The following is a 19,683-nucleotide window of genomic DNA, read 5'->3' as shown; positions in this document are numbered from 1 at the left end:
ACTGTTTTTACATTTCAGAAGCTTAATTGTGATTATTAGGAATAACTTAATGTTCAACAGGTTTGGATCAAATTCTTTACGATCTGTAGATTTTTATGGGCCACGCACAAAATTCAACAGATACACAAAAGGTCTCTATTTTTGGAAATGCTTTTTTTTTATTACAGCAAAAATATCAATAATGTAAATCTTTTCATCTTGCAAGATAGTTGATGGAAAGATTACCATCAAAGACCATTTTCATCAGCATTTTGATAATTTTGTTTACTTAGCAAAACTGGCACTGTGCATGTGTACTTTGTCAACAAGTGTAGTCAGTACAATCCATTGTCCATTGCACTGCCACAAATAGTCAAATACATTTGGTATGAAGTTTACAGTGGAAAAAACCTTGCACCATTTACATTTGGAAAAAAATAAAAACATTCAACAGTGTTAATCAACTCATTCATCTAAAATTAATAAACTATCAACATCTCATATTCTAATAGTTCAGAAAAATGAACTTAAGACATGACCAAAACAATAAGACTGCATCTGTTCACCATATCGAAATGGGTAAGAAAAGATTGTTCTACAGTGCATTAGTGTGAGTGTATTGAACACACATAAGTTATGTTATGAGCATGCTATGGATTCCAGTTGCTGCTCAGCCTCTGCTGCCATTGCTGCTGCTTGCAGCTGTTCAGTCTCGCTCTGCAAGCTGTTTGAAGACAGCTGCTTCCTCTCACTGTGCATGTTGTTCTCATGTCTCTTCAAATCTGATGCTTTGGCAAAGGCCTTGGTGCAGGAGCTACACCTGAAAGGCTTTTCACCCCGGTGTCGCCGTTCGTGGTCCTTCAGATGGGACTTGTGTTTAAAAGCTTTTTCACACATCTGGCAGTTGAAGGGGCGCTCGTTGCTGTGCACCCTCTCATGTTTCTTCAGATCTGGGGCACGGATGAAAGACTTGCCACAGTCTTCGCATCTGTATGGTTTGAAGCCAGTGTGGATTTTTAAATGCTCTTTCAAGTGTGCCTGTGTGGTGAAGGCTTTGGTGCATATCTCGCATATGAACGGTCTCTCAGCAGAATGCAGCTTTTCATGTTTCCTCAGCCGGTTCTCATCCACAAAGGTCTTCCCGCAAACCTGGCAGGCGAAATGGTCCCTGGTGCCATACAGCAGGTATTCAAGCTTCATGTCTGCAGTAGCTGTGCTCCATCCAGGAGCTTGCTCATCCTTAACATCCCCCATGCTGTCAGCAAATGCAAGTGTCTGGGTGTGAGCGGCAAGCTCTTTTGGCTCAGTGTCCATTGCTTCAACATCCTGATCATAACAGGCAACCTTGTGTACTTCCTCCTGGGTTAACTCCTTTAATAGTGAGGTGGCTTCCTCCACTCGCAGGGCACTGTTTGGTGATTTGTCTAGATCATGATTGCCTTGAGGTTCCTCAACAATATCGTCAGGAGTGTCATCTTGGTCCCCAATGACCTGGACATCACTGTCTTGGTTTAACTGGGGTTCATCAGGTTGAAGCCCCATTTTCACAAGGTCATAAGGATATTTGGCATTTTTATGGTCATTTTTCTCCTCAGAGGACATGTCGCGTTTCTGAGAGCAGAGCTTGTCCAAAAAACGTATTCCAAGTATTTGTCCAGATGACATCATTAAATTAACATCTTTCTTCTTTACTGAAATCTTTGCTGTGTACATGTAATTCAGCACCTCTTCGAAAATGTCCGAGCGAATAAAGTCAATCTCGATGACGGAGGAGCTGTCCACCTCGTGCTTCTTAAAAAGCTTTTTGAAATAATTACTGCAAGCCGCTAACACACATCGATGTGCCCTGAACTTAACGTCTTCGACCACCACAGCTATGTCACAGTGTTCGCCTTCTAGTCTCTGCTCGTTCAAAATCTTTAGGAAAATAGTTTTGTGTTCATCATCCACATATTTCAAAGTTTCTGACATGCTGGAACAGGGTTCTGGTGGGGAAAAAAGAGAAATGATATGTTCATTGTTCTTGATTCAGGAACACTAACAAACAATTATGCTATAAATAACTTGCACTTTTGATACAGATTTAAAACGAGATCAAGATGTAAACATGTTTTTAATTGATTCTAAACAGTTTAACTCAAACAGGCAGATATTCCTGTAAAGCCTAAACGTTTCAAGCTTTTTGTCACATTACCCTGCAGGATAAGCTGTTATTTAAGAGCGATAAGCAATGAATTTTACATCTTCACATCTAATATATTAGCTTCTGAGTCAAAAAATGTTGCTAACTAGCAGCAGGCTACAGACATTCCGAGGCCGGAGGTAAAGTAGGTGTAAAAAAAAACATGTTTTTAAACACATTCATGGTATGCTGTAAATATCAAACATGCACTGTGTTAGTTAATGGTTGTTTGGGTTAATAATTATATCTGTATTATTTACCTGCCGCATTAGCCACCCCGGTTAGCAACCATCTTGTTATGCTATTGCCTAAAGGCGGCGGCTATTATGTATTTAGCATTTAGCATGAAGGCTAGCTAGCCTGCTACTGTAGCTTTATACATTCGCCGGCTAGCTAGCTACCTAGCTAGCAGTGTAGCTAACTATCATAAATAAACCATTGTTCTCTCACACAAAACTATTTCGCAACTAAAATCCCCGTCAATGTGAATAAAACGTGTGTCCATCAAATTAAATCGTTATAACCAGGCTACATGGCGGCAGTTTTTGAACACGGGACTCCGTGTGTGTGAGTGTGTGTGTGTGTGTATATATCTTCCCCCCTTCAGCTAGTAAATATGGACGCCGTTCACGACGGACACAAGCACGAGCAGCCATGAACACTCCTGACATGACGAAGCCGAGAACGCGCAGGCATCCTGCTCAAACATTATGCAATTATTTTAAAAGCTGCTCCAATTAGTAAAAAAAGCGCATTTCTCAACCTTACGTGGCGTTTTGATCCCCTGGAGAAGTCTACGTTGAATGTCACGCAGCCAGTAGTGAATAATGCACTTTGTGTTTTGTTGGCCTGAGGACGAGCGCACACACGCGGGAGGACGCGCTTGCGCCAGCACGGAACTGCAGACAGAACGAGGGCGTGCGCAGCCGTGCCGCCAGCCAGAGCGCTTACGCAAACAGCGCAAAGCGGCACACACTCAGAGCAAGCGGCAGCTCAGCTTGCGTTAGTTTGATGAATATGAATCTCTGGAGCGCGGATACGGAGCTGCTGGCGGCGCGAAAGACACTGTCACGAGCGGGAAATGAAAGTGCACGCAGTTTGCGCGCCACTGTAACCGAGAGAGCTGAACAGTGTCAAGATTTCTGTGTCACAATATCAGACAAATCATGACCTCTTTCTTTGTAAAACTCTCCACCCTTGTATATCTATAACGACCAAAAAAAAGTAGAAGTGTAATAAAAAAGCAACTTCTTTGGTTCATCTTTTGAAATAGATGTGTTTTTTTAATTATTATTATTATTTTCTGAACCTCCGTGCATTCATGAGTCAAGAAAATTTTGATCCATAGGTTGCATTTACTATACATCTTCTCTTAAGCTATACTCATATAAATATAGAAATAACAGGAAAATGATTTGTGTCCACCCGCCATTGGACACAATTTGGCAACTCAGATAGATAAAGGATGTAAGCTTGACCTTCTTGACATAATGACGTCATGTCACATATACCTGAAAAGCTTGTTTTCTCATTTGTATGCTGTATGAATTTTTCAATTAAATTCAATTCAAATTTATTTGTATAGCGCTTTTTACAATTGACATTGTCTCAAAGCAGCTTTACAGAACTTAAACATAGAACAAAAGGTTAATATAAAGAATAATATAAAGATTAATAGAATATAAAATTCAAGATTAATATTAGATAGATTTAGTTCACAATCTGTATGTATTTATCCCCAATGAGCAAGTCTGAGGTGACTCAGTCAGCAGTGGCAAGGAAAAACTTCCTTAGATGGTAAGGAAGAAACCTTGAGAGGAACCAGACTCAAAGGGAAACCCATTCTCATATGGGTGACACTGGAGGGTGTGATTATAAAAATACATTCAAACAGATGTCGTATAGATGAATTTGGAGGTCTGACCAGAACACCCATATGTAGGTCTTCCTTAAACAAATTCGGAAGCACACAATTGTACAGGATAACTTAAAACCTGTAAAGCCATAGTTTTCAAAACCTCAAACCTGTTTCATCTGCACACAGCGATGTCCATGTAGACATGGTTTGCCAAAACTGATGTAGAACATCAAACCCGAAATCAAACTCACGGAACACCTTTGGGATACCAGGCCTCCTCACCCATCATACAGTAAGTGCCTGACCTCATTAATGTTTTTGTGTCTGAATGAACACAAATCTCTGAAAAAGTTTCTGTATTCAGAGACAAACATCTCAGTTTCTAGTTGATCCGCATTCATGAAATTGTACATGTTCATTATGATTGCTTATTAGAAGGATATCCAAAACCACTGCATTTACTTTGCATTGTTAACTGAAACGTACGTTATAATAGCTTGTAAGGTGTTCTTAGTTAAAATAATTAATTTACATTATTTATATATCTAAATGTACTTTCTGTAAAATTCTTTCTCTCAAAAGGGTATTCACAGTGAAATATAAATATATAAAAAATTATATCTAAAATATTAAGATTTTATTAAGTTCTACATAAAGAGCATTGTCCTCATCAGACAAATAGATCCACTAATGTCACCATGGCAATGATCAAACACACTATTCTGGATCACATAGAACATTGAACGCTGCAGTCATGCTTCTAACACCATTATCGTTAAACCTTGTGGACACTGTCATGATGTTCATGACCTAAAATGTCCACTAGATTAAACTTATATGCAAATATATCAGATTAATATTTCTTCAGTTTTTTTGTTGCATAAATCTGTTAATCAAAACTACTAAATCTTTTTTAAAAAGTACTTTTTTTATTTACTAATTAATTAGTGATGTCTTAGTGATTAGTCATTTAATTATTGATTTTATTTACATAAAAATGACATATTTAATATATAAATATAACAGTCTTAAATATGTCAAAGATTATTAAAAACATTGGCTTTTATGTATTGTTTCTTTTTGTGCAGCATTAGATTTTATTTATTTCTTACTACATATCCGGGCTGTTTTTCCCCATTGCCTGCTATTATAACCACGTTTTTTCATTGCACGGCCATGGCATGAAAAAAACATGCTTTCATTCTTGTTTATGGTTCCCTCAGCTCGGAAGAGGTCAAATTTCCTTTACTGTTTACCAGAAAATTGGGCCAAATTACACAGATTATTATTGACTCATTACACAGGCCTGTGCAAAAAAAAGCTTATTTTCAGGCTTTTTTACATGGAGTTTTATGGAGTAATCAGAGGTGTGTGTGTGTGTGGTTGTGTGTGCAAGCATGTGTACAGTACACCCATCTTTAAGCCAATGGTACTAATGCACCAATGATTAGATCAATAATTAGACCATGAGTCTGAGGAAGTACAGAACCTTGCAATACAACAAACACTTGATGTTCTACAACAAGAAAACCAAGAAGCTGATCTCTGATTTCAGGAAGACCAGAAACCACATGCATATGTAGAAACTGTAGACGTGGTACACAGCTTCAACTAGTTTCAAAACCTCAACACATCCACAAGTACTAGCAAACCTTAGCATCAGCTGTGTTGTCTCAGAGGACTGAAAAGGTACCTAGTTCCTCAGTTTCTGTACATTTGAAAGCATAATGACATACAGCTGTTGTCATTGACAGTGAAAATGAAACTTGAACTCTGGAGTACGTTACAAACTGTAAAAAGTCAAAAGTCAGCTTATGAAAATCGATTGTCTTAGTCAACATGAACCTAATGTCTATTTTTTTAAATATTAAAAAAGATTTCACTAAGGTTTTACACAAAAGATTAAATATTATCTACACAGGTCAAAAATAAAGGGAACAGTTAATCATCACAGTATAACACTAAATCACTTAAACTTCAGGGATATCAATCTGTTCAGTTAGGAAGTTTAAGTTATTGTGAATCAGTTTTGCAAATGAAAGTGACAACAGGTGAACCAAAGAGGAAACAACAAAACAACACTCAAAAATGGAAAAATGGAAATGAGCACAGGTCCCCACAGCCCAGCACTTTGCAGCTAAATTAGCATTTTCACAGAGAACACCAGAACTGGCAGGTCCGCATTGGCACCCTGTTCTTTTCATGGATGAGAGCAGGCTCACAATGAGAATATGGGACAAACGTGAAAGAGTCTGGAGATGCTGTGAGAAACATTATGCCGCCTGCAAAATCATCCAGCATGACATGGGTATGCCAGTGATGGTCTGGGCAAGAATATACTTCCATATGTAGCCAAAGATACCCTTACTGCTGGTAGGTACTGAAATGAGATCCCCCAGGATACCATGCACATCTCATCAGGAGTATGCCCAGAAGTTGTCAGGAGTGCATCTTTTGAGTTGCCATGATGAGATTTGTGCAAGTTGGATCAGCCTGTAATTTAATTGTTTTGTGATGTTGAATCCAGCCTTTACTGGGTTAATGATTTTGTTTTCCATTGACCATTATCACATTTTTTTGGTTTCAATAAATTAAACAATGTCCATTGTGATGTTTATTTGTTCCGTTAATTTTTTTGAGCAGTGTCCAAGCCATTTATTGCAAAAAGGCTAAAGAGTTTCTGAAATATTAATGCTTGACTCACCTACAAGTTTTCAATTCGAAACATATGTTCAGTTGCCAGTTTATTAGGTAAGCTATTTTGTATCTACTCTCATTGTCTCTTATAATAGATATAATTACCATACGAGTGTGAATTATACCTATGCTGTTAATGACTGTGCCCCTTTTATTGCTGTGCACAATTTCTTAACCCCTAATCCAGAGAATGAAAAGGGATCATTTTGGAACCCCCACTGCCCAGGTGTTATTTTAGTGTTGAATCATTTTCAGCACAGCAGTAACACAGAAGCTGTTTTGTAGTTGGTGTTGTAGCAAGGCGCGCTCATTATTTGTGTTCTTTATGGTTTGCAGGGTATGGAACCAACTTAATAAATAATAATAATAATAATAATAATAATAATTATATATATATATATATATATATATATATATATATATATATACACACACACACACACACACACACACACACACACACGCAAAATACAATACAATAAAAATTTTATCAAGATTGAAATCAAAATAATCAGTAGACAGGTGATGTGAGTAACCAGGGCAACATCAAACATCGAAAATAAGGCTTAGAATCAGAGGAATAAGATGTGATGGAATCAATGTCCTTATTTACTGTTGACAGTAATTGTGTAAGTGAGTCCATGTATGTGCAATCAGTGGAAAGGTGAACTGGAGAGTTTGTGACAGTTGTTAGAGACTGTTCGTAACGTTGTACTAATCAATGCCGATTCTGCCATTGACATGAAAATGTAAATGTATTTTATGAAAGTAGCTGCAATATAGTCATTCCTGACAACGCTGTATATTTTGTAAAAAATGTTGCTATAATGAAATGTAATATTTATACAGTAATTTGCACAGTAGCCTTTTGTTTAGAAAATGAAACCCAATAAATCTTGCAAAAACATTTTAAACATTTTTATTGAGCTTTTGTGGTAAACACATTCAACGTGAAGTGCAGCACATGGCAGCATGATAATTCTGGACACACACACAGGCTAACAACAACAAATATAATTATAATAATCATAGTAATAATGAGAAAAAGAAGACAAAGAGGAAACAGAAATAGAAGGATTAAAAACCACATCAGTTGTGATGTTTCTGATTCTCTGTCCAGTTTGTACAATTTAAGGCTCAGTTATGCCACCTGGGGCAAAATGACATTTTTGGGAAATGACTTAAAAAGAGAGACTGGGGCAGATGTCACCTTGCAAAGCCATCATTGTTAGCAAGGAGTCAGTGACAAATGGTCACAGTGCATTCATTTCACTGAATTTGGAAATTTCATTGAGTAAAATGAAGGAAAAACATAAAAAAAAATGCCATATATCTTGTAAAAACATTTTTTACTAATATGCATTGATCATAAAGCAAGTGTACATCATTCATATTGTGATTCACACATACATTCAGCATGAACATGTCAGAGAATGTGTTGAGGTGGCTGGAACAGGACATGTGGACTGAACTCAATGACACACCTATCGCATGATTAAATACTGGAGCTCATACAGATGCAGTCTATTATTATCATTATTATTAGTCTTATCTTCTTGTATCGAGAAATATTCTAATAAATAAAATGTAGGTCATAATATCAGTACTATTTTCAAAATTCTGGCCACATACTTTCTTTTCTCCTTCAGAGGGAGTGTGGAAAGGAGACTGAAATTTACACTGCGGTCACTGAGCATTTCCTACATTTTATTTAGCGTTTATTTTCTTTATAGAAAAGGTGTTGATCCCATGTCATGCAGGGTCATTGACCAGTGCTGGACCAGGCTAGCCAGGAGATCTGTAAGCAAGTGTTGCAGGACAGAGTGACCATGTGTTTGTTAGAAGGTGACTCCAGAAGTGCTCAGATGAAGTTATATCCATTGATGTGTCTGTAGTGCCGTTTCCTTTGGCAGCATCTCCAAAATGTCCTTAAATTCCCATGGTGTAGGTGTGAAAAATATGAAGACATACTAATCCTACAAACACATGAGCAAAAGCTTAGTATATTATTTCTTATAATTTTTATTATTTTATTATTTGAAAAAACTATCAAGGCATAAGTAAAATAGAACAGGATGAAGCAGGACATAATGTGTATGGTGAATATACCATTTTAGCATTTTATCAACAGCGAAGCATGACATACAGTACAACAGCACATGTCTGTGAGTGTTGAGTAGATTAAACACACTCAGAGCATAACCAATGCTATATACTTAAATTGCCATGCAAAATTATTGCAATTATAGGCCTCTTAACACATGCTTGCACAATACTTGACAATAAGAAATACCAATCGAGAATAACAAACACATTTAAAAAGCATCGATCATTAAATCCACCAATATATTTAAAAAGTAAAAAGCAAACAAACTAGCTAAGCTTTCAATATGTCCATTAATTAACTTGACACAATTATTGACTAATTTTAATGATTTATTTGAAAATCGATTAAAGGATAGTTTGGAGGAAATATCAAATGATGTAAATTTATACATCATTAAGTCATTTATTTAAGGCCATATTTACCTGAAGTAAACTGTACTACTACTCATGTCCAGCAGAGGACACCCTTCTTCTTGCTTGATAAAAAGCAACAGCTCTGAGAAGGTTTACTTCAGCAGAAGCCACAAAGAAACACTTTTATTCCTTATTGTCAAAACACCATGAAGCAAAACCAAACATACAAACAAACAAACAAACAAACAATATATATATATATATATATACATCTAGTTTCAAAATGTCCAGCATGATCATTATGAGGGAAACAAGATTTGTATTCAGAGCATCTCTTTATGGGATTTAGATGCAGAAAAATTGACAGGGGTTAGAATGGCAGCTCCTAGAATGTTGGAACATTGGCAAAGCTGTACATTAGTTCGCAGTCAGCCAAGTCAAAGAGCATTGGTTGTGATTGGCTCTTCCCTTACCTGCATCACTCTTCGCCATCTTCTGGTGTGATTTCAGTCTCTTTGTGGACCACTACTTTGGTCACTGACATGTCGGGGTGCTGCTCTTTGGCTTCTTTAATGGCCTGAGCCAGGGCCTGACCCCCAATGGCACCCCATAACGGCAACACAAAGAGGTTGTGGGAATGCAAGTAATAAGAATTATGTCTAACAAATGATAAATGGAAGTAGTTTATGAATAGCTGGTGTGTAAATGTAATTTCATTTACTTTTAAGGAAGAGCATTATTGGAGGACACCAAATAATACAGAGAAGTGTTAAGAAGTATACGTATTAATATTGCTCAGAGCCAGCTCAGAGTAAGTATTTAAGAGGACATAGTCCTCAGAAGCCTGTAATGTGTTAAAACTGCAGAAGCAGTCTATCAGCTAAAGCAGCTGTTCCGTGTGAATTAATGGTGTGATTCTCACCTCATCATGGTCGATGTCTGCATCCCCTGAGATGACAATACGTTTCTCAATCCGGGTTTCTGAAACACTTCCCTTCACAGTCTGACAGCAAAAGAGAACACATGGAAAAGACATTTACTGTACAATAAGTCAAAAAGCAACTATTTCATCTTTAAATTTAGGACATGCAAAATAATGGAACTTTCACTTGCCAAAAAGCCATGAGGTCATTACTTAACCATTTGTTTATATTTTGTTAAATGACTGAATTGTTTCTTGTGGAGGTTCATCCATCTATCCATCCACCCATCCATCCATCCATATATCACACACAATCTTTATAAGATGGTTCCACATGAAAACCTGAAAGGCTTGGACTACTAGTAGTGCAGGGTGAAGGCCAACACATGTTTCCTCTGAGAAATGTAAAGCCAGCTAGCTACTTCTTTTCAAACACATCAGAATCAGAATCAGAATCAGCTTTATTGCCAGGCATGTTTTCACATGCGAGGAATTTGTTTTAGTGACATAAGCTCCACAGTGTAACAGAATGACATATACATACACATGTGCAGTTGAAATATACATATACAAATATAGACAATTTGTATGTACAAATTTGCAAGTGTGAGAAATGTACAATTGAAGTATACAATATATACAATTTGTATGTACACATGTGCAATTGTGAAATGTGCAACTGAAGTTAACAGTAAACATTCAGAGGAAAGTGCAATCTATCCTTTTCTGCACACATGAAGTATACAGACACACATTGTCCACTAGTGTTGCTTTTGTTGCCAGGGGAGAAAGCGTCCATCATCTCCTTGACTCCTGTCCAAAGAGCACATTTTTGCTCCCTTGACTCCTGCCCATGGGGTAGCTGTGTATCTTCTGAACTGCTGCTGTAATCTTGAAGACTGTTATTCTAATAATGTTATAATAATAATAACAATAATCTAATAAGATCATTCGAAACATCCTTAAAACACACTTAATAATCTAGTATAGAACTGAAGAGTAATTATTTATAATCATTATCAGGTGTCAGCCAGAAAAGAACTGATACTCTTTTGTGTGGTTTCGCTAAAGTTTTTTTCATGTCGTCTCCGGAAGTTTTTCCTTTTCTCTATTGCCTTTGGTTTGTTCATTGGGGATCTAGGGATCTAGAGCTACATTTCCATGCTTTGTGACAAGGTTTATTGTTAAAAGAACTACAGAAAGGAAATTGAATTGAACTGAATAATATCTCACAGCTGAGATGAGCAAGGATGATTTATTTCAGGCACAATAATCCATCAAGAAGACACATAATCTTGGAGGGCAGCATCACTACAAGCCCAAATCTAATGAGTCAATGTTTTTGTGAATATGAATATATTTTTATTTCTATATTGTACACCAGTACATCGTTAATAAATGATTTACATACATGAGAAAGTACAAACCGAAAATGAGGAAGAAAAAGCTGTCTGTACCTTAGTAATATGTGTGGTGGTGGTTGTACTGGTAGTTTCAGAGGTGATGGTCTGAGCACTCATCAGAATCCCTGGCTCTGTGTCACCTTCTGTATCACCCTGTCAACAAGAGAAAAGCAATGTTCTGTTAGACTGCATGAGACAGATGGAGAAAATGCCATTCACATATTCACATTCCAGGCTTATCTCTGCTCCTGAATATTTCTTCCCCCAGCGTTCTGCCTCCCTGGTCTCCCAACCTCCTGAGATTCACCTGTTCCAAATTACCTGTTGTGTACACACAACCTAACATATGCCTGCATCTTCTTTCCCTTCAGTTAATGAAAAGAGACCACTGCAGGACCAAAGCAGTAGTAGAAGAATGATGGTGTGTGTATGGTGCTATACTGTATACTGTGTACATTTGCTGGTCACTTTATTAGACATGCCTATTCTGTTGGTTTACATTGTAGGTGTACAGTTGCTAACTACAGTTAATTTTCCCCAGTACAATTTATCAAGCTTGTCTTACTTAGTGACAATTTCTGATCACCCGACTGCTGTTGATTGTATATTTTTGATTGGTGGATTATAAGTTAACACAGAAGTGTTTAAAACAGTGATTAAAATAGTACGTAAGCATTCATACAGCAGCACAGTTCCACAACCTGATAAAGGACAAAACTAAATCGGAATTGAGCATTAATGCCATTTAGATAAAGGTCATTTATGCTGGCATTGTTGTTTTTTAGTGCATTACTTTTTCCTCGAACATTTTAAAATGATAAAGAATAATTTGTATGCATCTAAAACAATACAAACAGTTTGAATATATATATATTTTTTATTAACTTTAAGCAAGTGCATAGAGACCCTCTGTAACAACTTCTCCATTTCAGTCTGTCTCTACATGATAAAATATGCCCTGATTTGTTTCTTATCCCTGCAGAGTAGCAGTGTACCTTTAGAGCCTCATATGTTATGGTCTTCATTTCCGTATGGATCACTGGCATTTCCTCTGAATCCAGTCTCTCCATCTCATCTGACAACGCACTGCTAAAGGTTATGACCCCTGTTTGGAGCAGTGAGGAAACCTTAAAAAAATAAAAAAATAAAAAGTCTGAACACTTTTCTCTCACATACAAACAAAGCTCACAAAGGACACATCCTACGTCAACTTTCGTTATGGCATGGATGGGGACACACGCATACATCAAACTTATTTATTAGAAAAACTATAGAGTCCAACTACATTAAAAAAGGATGTAGTCTCTCTCAAACAGTTCTTAGAAATATAAAAAAAATCAGTGCAGTTACAATTACACTCACAAGTTGGGAGAAATGTTTGTGTCTATCACATTGTAGCTCATTTAGAGTTTGCCACTGTTATCTTAATGACAACAAAACTGTTTATAAATAAGGCTGTCAGCACTAAAGTCACCTTTATGCTCATCTCATCTTCTGCGGATCAAATTTGTGTGTGAATGAAAATACAACAGAAAAGTTATTCTACATAGAGTTCCCATCAAGTTCACTAAATAGATTCAGAAGTACGAATAAAACAAATGATACCATAATAGGATGTTATTAGCATTTGTTTCATAGTGCTTCAGTATAGGTAGAATAAAAGATGTGGGAGTGTGTGCTCTTAAACACAGAGGTGGTCACACATTTAAAAAGCTGAAAAGCTCTTGTTCACCATTTTGGGAACATTAATAAAACCCTCATTTAGAGACCTCAGTGCAGCACAGTGATGCACACACAGATACTGCTACAAACTGGAACTACTTGCTCAAATGACAGTACATGGGCAGTGTAGGGGGGTTTAGGGTTAGGATTGGAAGCAGAAGCCTGGGTACTGGTTTGTGGATTATAGGGTCAAAGGCACCACGAAAAATGGAGTTCTACCTCCTTACTGTGACCCTCAGCATCTCCCGTCTGCTCCGACAGGATGATAGTAGAGCAGAGTGTCATATTGGGTGACTGGTCTCCAGAAGCTGGATCATCATCATCGGTAGACAAAGAAAAACTCTCATCACCAGACTCGCTGTCACTGGGAGACAGGGGCCGAGTGGTCATGGAACTGAGGGCAATACCCATAGACGATATGGGCATGTTGAATTCAGCAGTTGCCATGCTGCTTGAATCACTGCTGGCCTTGTCTGATGTAGAATGGTCTGAGACATGCACAGAGCTACTGGGCTCATCATAGGTAATTTTAGAGACACCAGGCTCCAACACGTCTGGAAAAGTAAGTGCCTCTACCTGTGACTTTTTCGATACGGTATACTGCTGTGGTTCATCTGCTTGTTCCTCTTCCCTTGGCTGGTCTTTTTCTGGAAGCTTCTGTGTATCTGCTTGCTGTTCAGTCCTCTCAGATCTGGTAGATGTCTACGATAAAACATAAAACACATGCACATGAAGCAGATGCCGTCCAACAAATAATGAAACGATATTAGCTTGAATGAAAATATTTTATTATAATATTTTATTCAAGAAAATAAAACTATCATACATGCTAAATAATAATTAAATTTACCTAAAAAAACTTAAAAAAGCTACCTTACATAATGATGTTTCTTAAGAATTACTTAAAACTCATGTCTAAGAAAAGCCTAAAGACAGTTGATGGGACAATTCTTTAGTCAAAAGTATTTGTAAATTAATGGGGAGAGAAGATATTACATTTGTGCATTAAGAAGTAAATAGAATGATGCAAGTAACTAAAATTAACATTTCATTAAATAATTAAAAGCTAGTTAACACCTGTCCTTCTAAACAGCTTTTATGTTTAGTGCATATATTTGACAGATTCCCTAGAGATATATTACATTTGAAAAGACACTAGGAATGTTCTCTGAACCTCAAGAATGCAAAAATTACACACGGCTAATGTGACTTTGAATACAAAATCGTCTGCTGCCTCTGCTGGTACTCCAAGCAATAAATTTGTCAATACATAATGGAAGGACAAAAAAAAAGGCTATAGACAAAACATTACAAGGACAAGGGAACACAGAACCCTATAAAAGCAGGCACTAGGCTAGGATGCAAAAGCTCTGTGAATATAAAAATGCCCTATCAATTCATAACATTTAATGTTATATTATTAAAGCTATTATATTGTAAACAGCCATAGAAACTGTATCCTTTAGATCAAACTGCATGGTATGGCTGTTGTAACGATCTTTAAACATTAGAATGCTATCTCTAATGTAGTCCACCTTAAGGATGGCCCCGGTTTGCCCAGTAGTTGTAGAGGAGGAGGACCAGGTGCTGATATGTTCATGAGCAGACTTTAACAGAGCAGTGAGCTCCGGGGACATCTCATCGAATGTGGGCTTAGGCTGGGCAAAGACCCACAAATGCCACATACACACACACGCAGGTAAGGGGTTAAAATGAACACGCACACACACACACACACACACACACACACACACACACACACACACACACACACACACACACACACACACACACACACACACACACACCATTTAGCAAAACACAGACTGGAAACTTTGGAAACAAGGACATCAGACAGGAATATTGTGCCGAGTGAAGCTCTGAGACATTTGGCAAAATTTAGCATATTCTGTTTGGGTTATTCATAAGAGAGGAAATTAATTCCTTATTTTCCACAGACAACGAGTAATCTAACTGCCTGTATGTTTCAATATGTTTCCAATGACAGATATCCAGAACATTAAAAGAGGTTCAAATGTAAATCAATATTCCTAGATTGTCACTGTCAATTTTTCAGTAAACAATAAGTGAGAACTGGCATTTTAGAGTTTAACTGATACACTGTCTTTTTCCCTTTCATTCCAGATGAATTTCAGATCACAACAGCCCTAAAAAGAGTTGAGTTACATCAGTTTCCAGTGGGATTTAGTACCCTCTTATGAATAAAGCCCTCATCATTTCACATCAAGCAGCATAAACATCAGAGGGAACATAAAAGGAAAATCTGCCATCATTCAATCCGTGATTGAAGCCAAAGACATTGCACATGTGACTGGCAGCAAGAAGTCTGTTTTAAAAAAAGTGTAAGTAAAATAAAAATAAATGAGAAAAAAATAAGCTGCTCATTTGTGTGCAGAATGAAGCGGGTCAAAGCTAGCCTCAATAAAAGCAGCAGGCTTAGGTTTTAAAGCAGGAGTGAGTGACATCAAATTCCACAAACAGGTATTTGAGTCATAAAAATAAAAAGAAACAAGACAAAGGAACACAATATTTTTTGAGACCATTCGTAATAATGAATTGACACTGCAAAGCGCTGGCTTTTAAGTAATGGTAATTATTTTGGAAAGCCAGGCCTGAGAAGCTGAAGGGTGCCATGTGGGAAGCACAGTGCTGGTATTATCAGTGTTGGTGTTATACTACCACTCTGGCTGTTGGAGATGTTTTGATTACAATTGGGGCTGGACTGGGGCTCACAACCAATTCCACTGATTTCGATGGAGATTTGAGTGGAGATCTAAGAGGGGACCTTAGAGGTGATCTGGGCGTAGGGGTGATTGCCTCCATCACTGAGGAATCTGTAAGCAGCTTCACCTCAGCCTTTTTTGCCTCTTCAGTTTCCTCACTAGAGCAAAGAGCCACCACCATTTCCACAAAACCTGTAGTCTCAGAGGGAGATGGGGTGCTTGCTTCCTTAACTGTGATCACTGGTGCTGTTATGCCTTCTATGTCTGCCAGGATTGTAGGCTCATGTTTCTCAGTGGAAACCGGGATGATCTTCACAGTTGTGGTGCTACTTTGATCTGAGAACTTCTTCACTACTGTCGGAGAAGGAAAATCATCTTTTGCATTGGTCACGATCTTCCCTGTAGTAGTGTCATAGGACTTGCCGAGCGCGAAAGCCTTTTCACGTACTTCCTGTTGTATGGCTGATGCCTTTTTGAGAGCTACGTCTCCCAAAGCCTCGTCAGCAGTAACAGCGTTAGTAATGCCCACTACTTTGTAGCTGACTATGTTTTTCTTTTCAGATACCTTAGGTGGAACCTTGTTTATAATTACCCAACCATCAGACTCCTACATATAGGATACAGAAAGGCATGTTAAGCACCTCTGTAGGAGAAGTGGAAGACACACTCACAGCCAACATACAAGTCAGTAGCCACTAACACATGCTGATAGATCTTTAAACATCTCTTTATATGTATTCAGTAAAACTGGACTAGATTAAGAATGCAATCAGATATTAGTTAGTTGGTCAGGTAAGATTTGAAACACATACAAATGACAAGAAAATTGTAAATTCACTTACCACATCATCTTTCCTGTCATCCTGGCTGTCCAGTTGTTCTGTACCTCTAGCAATCTCCACCTTCTCAGCCACTGCTACTGAATCCTCTTTGGTCTGAATGAAGTCCAGAAAGAGAGTGATATCAGATGCTCAAAGAGATTTACAGTGCGAGAGTGACCTTATATTTCACTGTTATTTTAAAGTACATACTACATAACTTAAAAGTATAAGAGGATGAGTAAACTTTTAAAATGTATATATGTTTCTGTTCCTATTTATGTGCTGCTTTGAATGAATGATAAATAATTTATTAATATACATGACAAAATGATAAAGCATGATACAATATCTACATATTACATTTATCTTAGTGGAGGACATACTAGATAAACCCAGTATAAGATTGCTAAGCAATCTAGATTGTTCTAATAGTTTTTTTTTCTAATGGCAAATAATTTTCCTAATTCTAAACATTTCTGGAAAGAAGCAAAATTATCTGCAAAAGTAATAAAAACAGTTTAAACTTGAAATTATTCAAAATGCAGAGAAATACACTTACTAATCTTTAATTTGATTTATTGTAATCATATAACAGGAAATATTAGAAAAATTGGACTACATTTAAGATATTCTCACTTGCTTAAATGTCACTTTGTCATTGTTTTGCAATTATTTTACATCACTGGAGTTTTATCATTGTCACTAATGTAATAAGCACAGGTCATTAGATCAGTTACTGTACAGTTATAAAAGTGAACACAATAATAATGATCATTTTTTTATTTTCTGGGGACCTTTAAAGTTATAAACTGATATCTGGAAAAGATTTAAACTACATCATGATCAATATTATAAGAGGCAGGTTTTCATCATATTCTGAAAATCACTCACATAACGTTTATGGAAGATTGCAACCTAAGCAGCAGCTGTCACTTACATGGCTACATGCCTCGCAGTCATACTGAGAATATAATTTGGCTACAATCTGGTGATTTCTGCGCGCTGTGAAAACTGAGCTTTGATAACAAGTGTGATTAATACAGCACGTTTTTTTCTTCATACATTGGTTGTTTTTAATTTTTCCATTTATGTGCTGCAGAATCAAGAGAACACATCTTGCAATCTCTGTGGAGATGAAAATGATTCCTCCTTTGAAATGGTTATGTGAAGCTGCTTGAGACTATCTTTACTTCCCATCTCACTGGCTTTATGTGAAACATTTGATGAAACCTTATTTATAGCCATGCAGCAAAATTTAATGCGACAATCTTCAAGAAAATCAGTAAATCATTGTTCGCTCTTATCTTCAGCATTCATTCCGATCCAATCCAAAGAGCTTTTTTCTTTCTTTTTTAAACAAGCCCCAATCATTTTCCCAGCATCTGTCAGCTGTGGCGGTCACAGCTCTAATGCCTCAAGGTTAAGAGCTCTGGGAATAATTCAGCTTTTACTAGGTACATTTAGTAACCTGCACGTCATCTTGAAAATGTTTCATAAGAAAGTAATTTGTGTGCGAGACGTAGCATCAAAATGGCCCATCATAAAAAATACTATGTCTGCCTGAATGCTAGCTGAGTGACTGGGGCAGTACATTACTTACATCCTCAGGCACTAGGGGTTCAATCATAGGAGCCTCGTCCAGCCGGGGGGATCGCAGGGGGGATGAGGAGAGACGCTTCTCCCACTCTGTTAAACCTGATTTATTAGTGCCCCCCTCCAGAAAAGTCCTTTTCAGCTCACTAATGTTGGTCTGGTGTTTTACCAGCTCTTCGGGTGTTTTATCCACCTCCTGAGATAACAGAAAATAATTATTACTAGGGATGATGATGATAATGATAATGATAATAATAATAATAATAATAAATTAAAATGTCAATGCAAAAATCACAGATTGGTGTCTGTCATTTCCTGCACTCAGTTCCAGCTGCTCCTCTTTACAATTAACAGTGATCTTTAATCAGCAGATTGACACAGTTTGTACTTTTCTCCATTCCACATTAATTCTGATACCATGATTCAGTGATAATGTGAGTAGAAATAGAAAAAGAGGAGAACAAGATGAAAGCCCTAAAGGTAAGAAGACTATAATAAGGAGGACACAGTGATGAAGAAGACAGTTTAAGAAGAGCTTTTTACTAGATAAACAGTAAAGTGGAAGAGACATAATTCTATTCTATAAAATAAAATATACATATTAAAGTGAAACATTATATTTTTCTAAAATAAAGCACATCAAAATGATTTTAGTTATACTACCAACTGAAAGTCTTTAAATACACTATATAATTTTGGTTAAACTACAACCAATCGGTTTAAATGATAGCATTAAAAGATAAGTGCTAAAAAAAAATTTTTTAAATGAAAAAAAAAAAATTATATCTAATACAGGGATTCCTAAACTAAGGGTCATGACCGACATGACCCAAATAAACTGATATAGAACAGGAGTCATGAGAGAAATACAATTGTTATTTTATTTATTTTAATGCAATTTAGTGTTGGAAATGTCTAAATTGGATTTTGTGTTATATTACAGGTTGTAATGTTACTGGATGTCACATTCAGACAAGCCACATTTATATGAATTCATTTTAGCCGTTTTCACTATCCTGACAATTGAGCAGGAATAAAAATGGAGAAATTTTACTGGTCATCTTCTTCTGCTGAACAATCTAGCTTTATGTCTCAAACTGCAATATGTATGTACTATTGTAGACTAATAGTAAGTACTAACACTAACAGATTTTCCTGAACCCTACAGTAGACTGTAGCCTTAAAAACCAGTGAAAGGTCCGGTTTGCATAACAGTCTTGCAGATTTTCTAGATTAGTGAATATTTTGTAGTTTAAGGTCAGAGTTTTTTATTTGAAATGCAACTCATTACAATGCAGCCCA

General features: G+C 37.0%; 2 protein-coding genes across 30 annotated transcripts in view; both read right to left on the bottom strand.

Moving 5' to 3' along the window:
- Window positions 1-134: 134 nt before the first annotated feature.
- Window positions 135-3,349, bottom strand: zbtb14 (zinc finger and BTB domain containing 14). Of its 3 annotated transcripts, XM_027150010.2 has the most exons (3): window positions 2,563-2,844; window positions 2,422-2,512; window positions 135-1,964 (listed from the first exon to the last, which is right to left on the bottom strand). In XM_027150010.2, exon 3 carries the CDS (start codon window positions 1,948-1,950, stop codon window positions 619-621), a length of 1,332 nt encoding a protein of 443 aa, XP_027005811.1. In that variant the 5' UTR covers window positions 1,951-1,964; window positions 2,422-2,512; window positions 2,563-2,844; the 3' UTR covers window positions 135-618. The 3 variants fall into 3 exon arrangements, with proteins under 3 accessions (XP_027005811.1, XP_027005812.1, XP_027005813.1); XM_027150011.2 differs by lacking the exons at window positions 2,422-2,512; window positions 2,563-2,844 and adding an exon at window positions 2,925-3,349; XM_027150012.2 differs by lacking the exons at window positions 2,422-2,512; window positions 2,563-2,844 and adding an exon at window positions 2,930-3,349.
- Window positions 3,350-7,619: 4,270 nt separating this feature from the next.
- Window positions 7,620-19,683, bottom strand: part of epb41l3a (erythrocyte membrane protein band 4.1-like 3a) — a 69,675-nt gene continuing 57,611 nt past the window's right edge. For 8 of the 27 annotated variants that reach the window (XM_047811125.1, XM_047811126.1, XM_047811129.1 and 5 more), the window contains 10 exons: window positions 18,389-18,577; window positions 16,810-16,902; window positions 15,924-16,574; window positions 14,759-14,881; window positions 13,800-13,925; window positions 12,497-12,628; window positions 11,556-11,654; window positions 10,099-10,179; window positions 9,650-9,765; window positions 7,620-8,692 (listed from right to left, as the gene is read on the bottom strand). In XM_047811125.1, the coding sequence (XP_047667081.1) occupies window positions 9,655-9,765; window positions 10,099-10,179; window positions 11,556-11,654; window positions 12,497-12,628; window positions 13,800-13,925; window positions 14,759-14,881; window positions 15,924-16,574; window positions 16,810-16,902; window positions 18,389-18,577 (1,605 nt within the window). In that variant the 3' untranslated portion in view covers window positions 7,620-8,692; window positions 9,650-9,654. Of the gene's footprint in view, window positions 8,693-9,245; window positions 9,332-9,649; window positions 9,766-10,098; window positions 10,180-10,659; window positions 11,006-11,555; window positions 11,655-12,496; window positions 12,629-13,442; window positions 13,926-14,758; window positions 14,882-15,923; window positions 16,575-16,809; window positions 16,903-18,388; window positions 18,578-19,683 lie in introns of those variants that run through there. The other 19 variants (XM_047811132.1, XM_047811137.1, XM_047811138.1 and 16 more) reach the window with 12 other exon arrangements.

The sequence above is a fragment of the Tachysurus fulvidraco genome, chromosome 3 (genome assembly GCF_022655615.1).
Source record: "Tachysurus fulvidraco isolate hzauxx_2018 chromosome 3, HZAU_PFXX_2.0, whole genome shotgun sequence".
Classification (NCBI taxonomy): Eukaryota; Metazoa; Chordata; class Actinopteri; order Siluriformes; family Bagridae; genus Tachysurus; species Tachysurus fulvidraco.
This window is presented reverse-complemented; position numbering and strand designations above follow the sequence as displayed.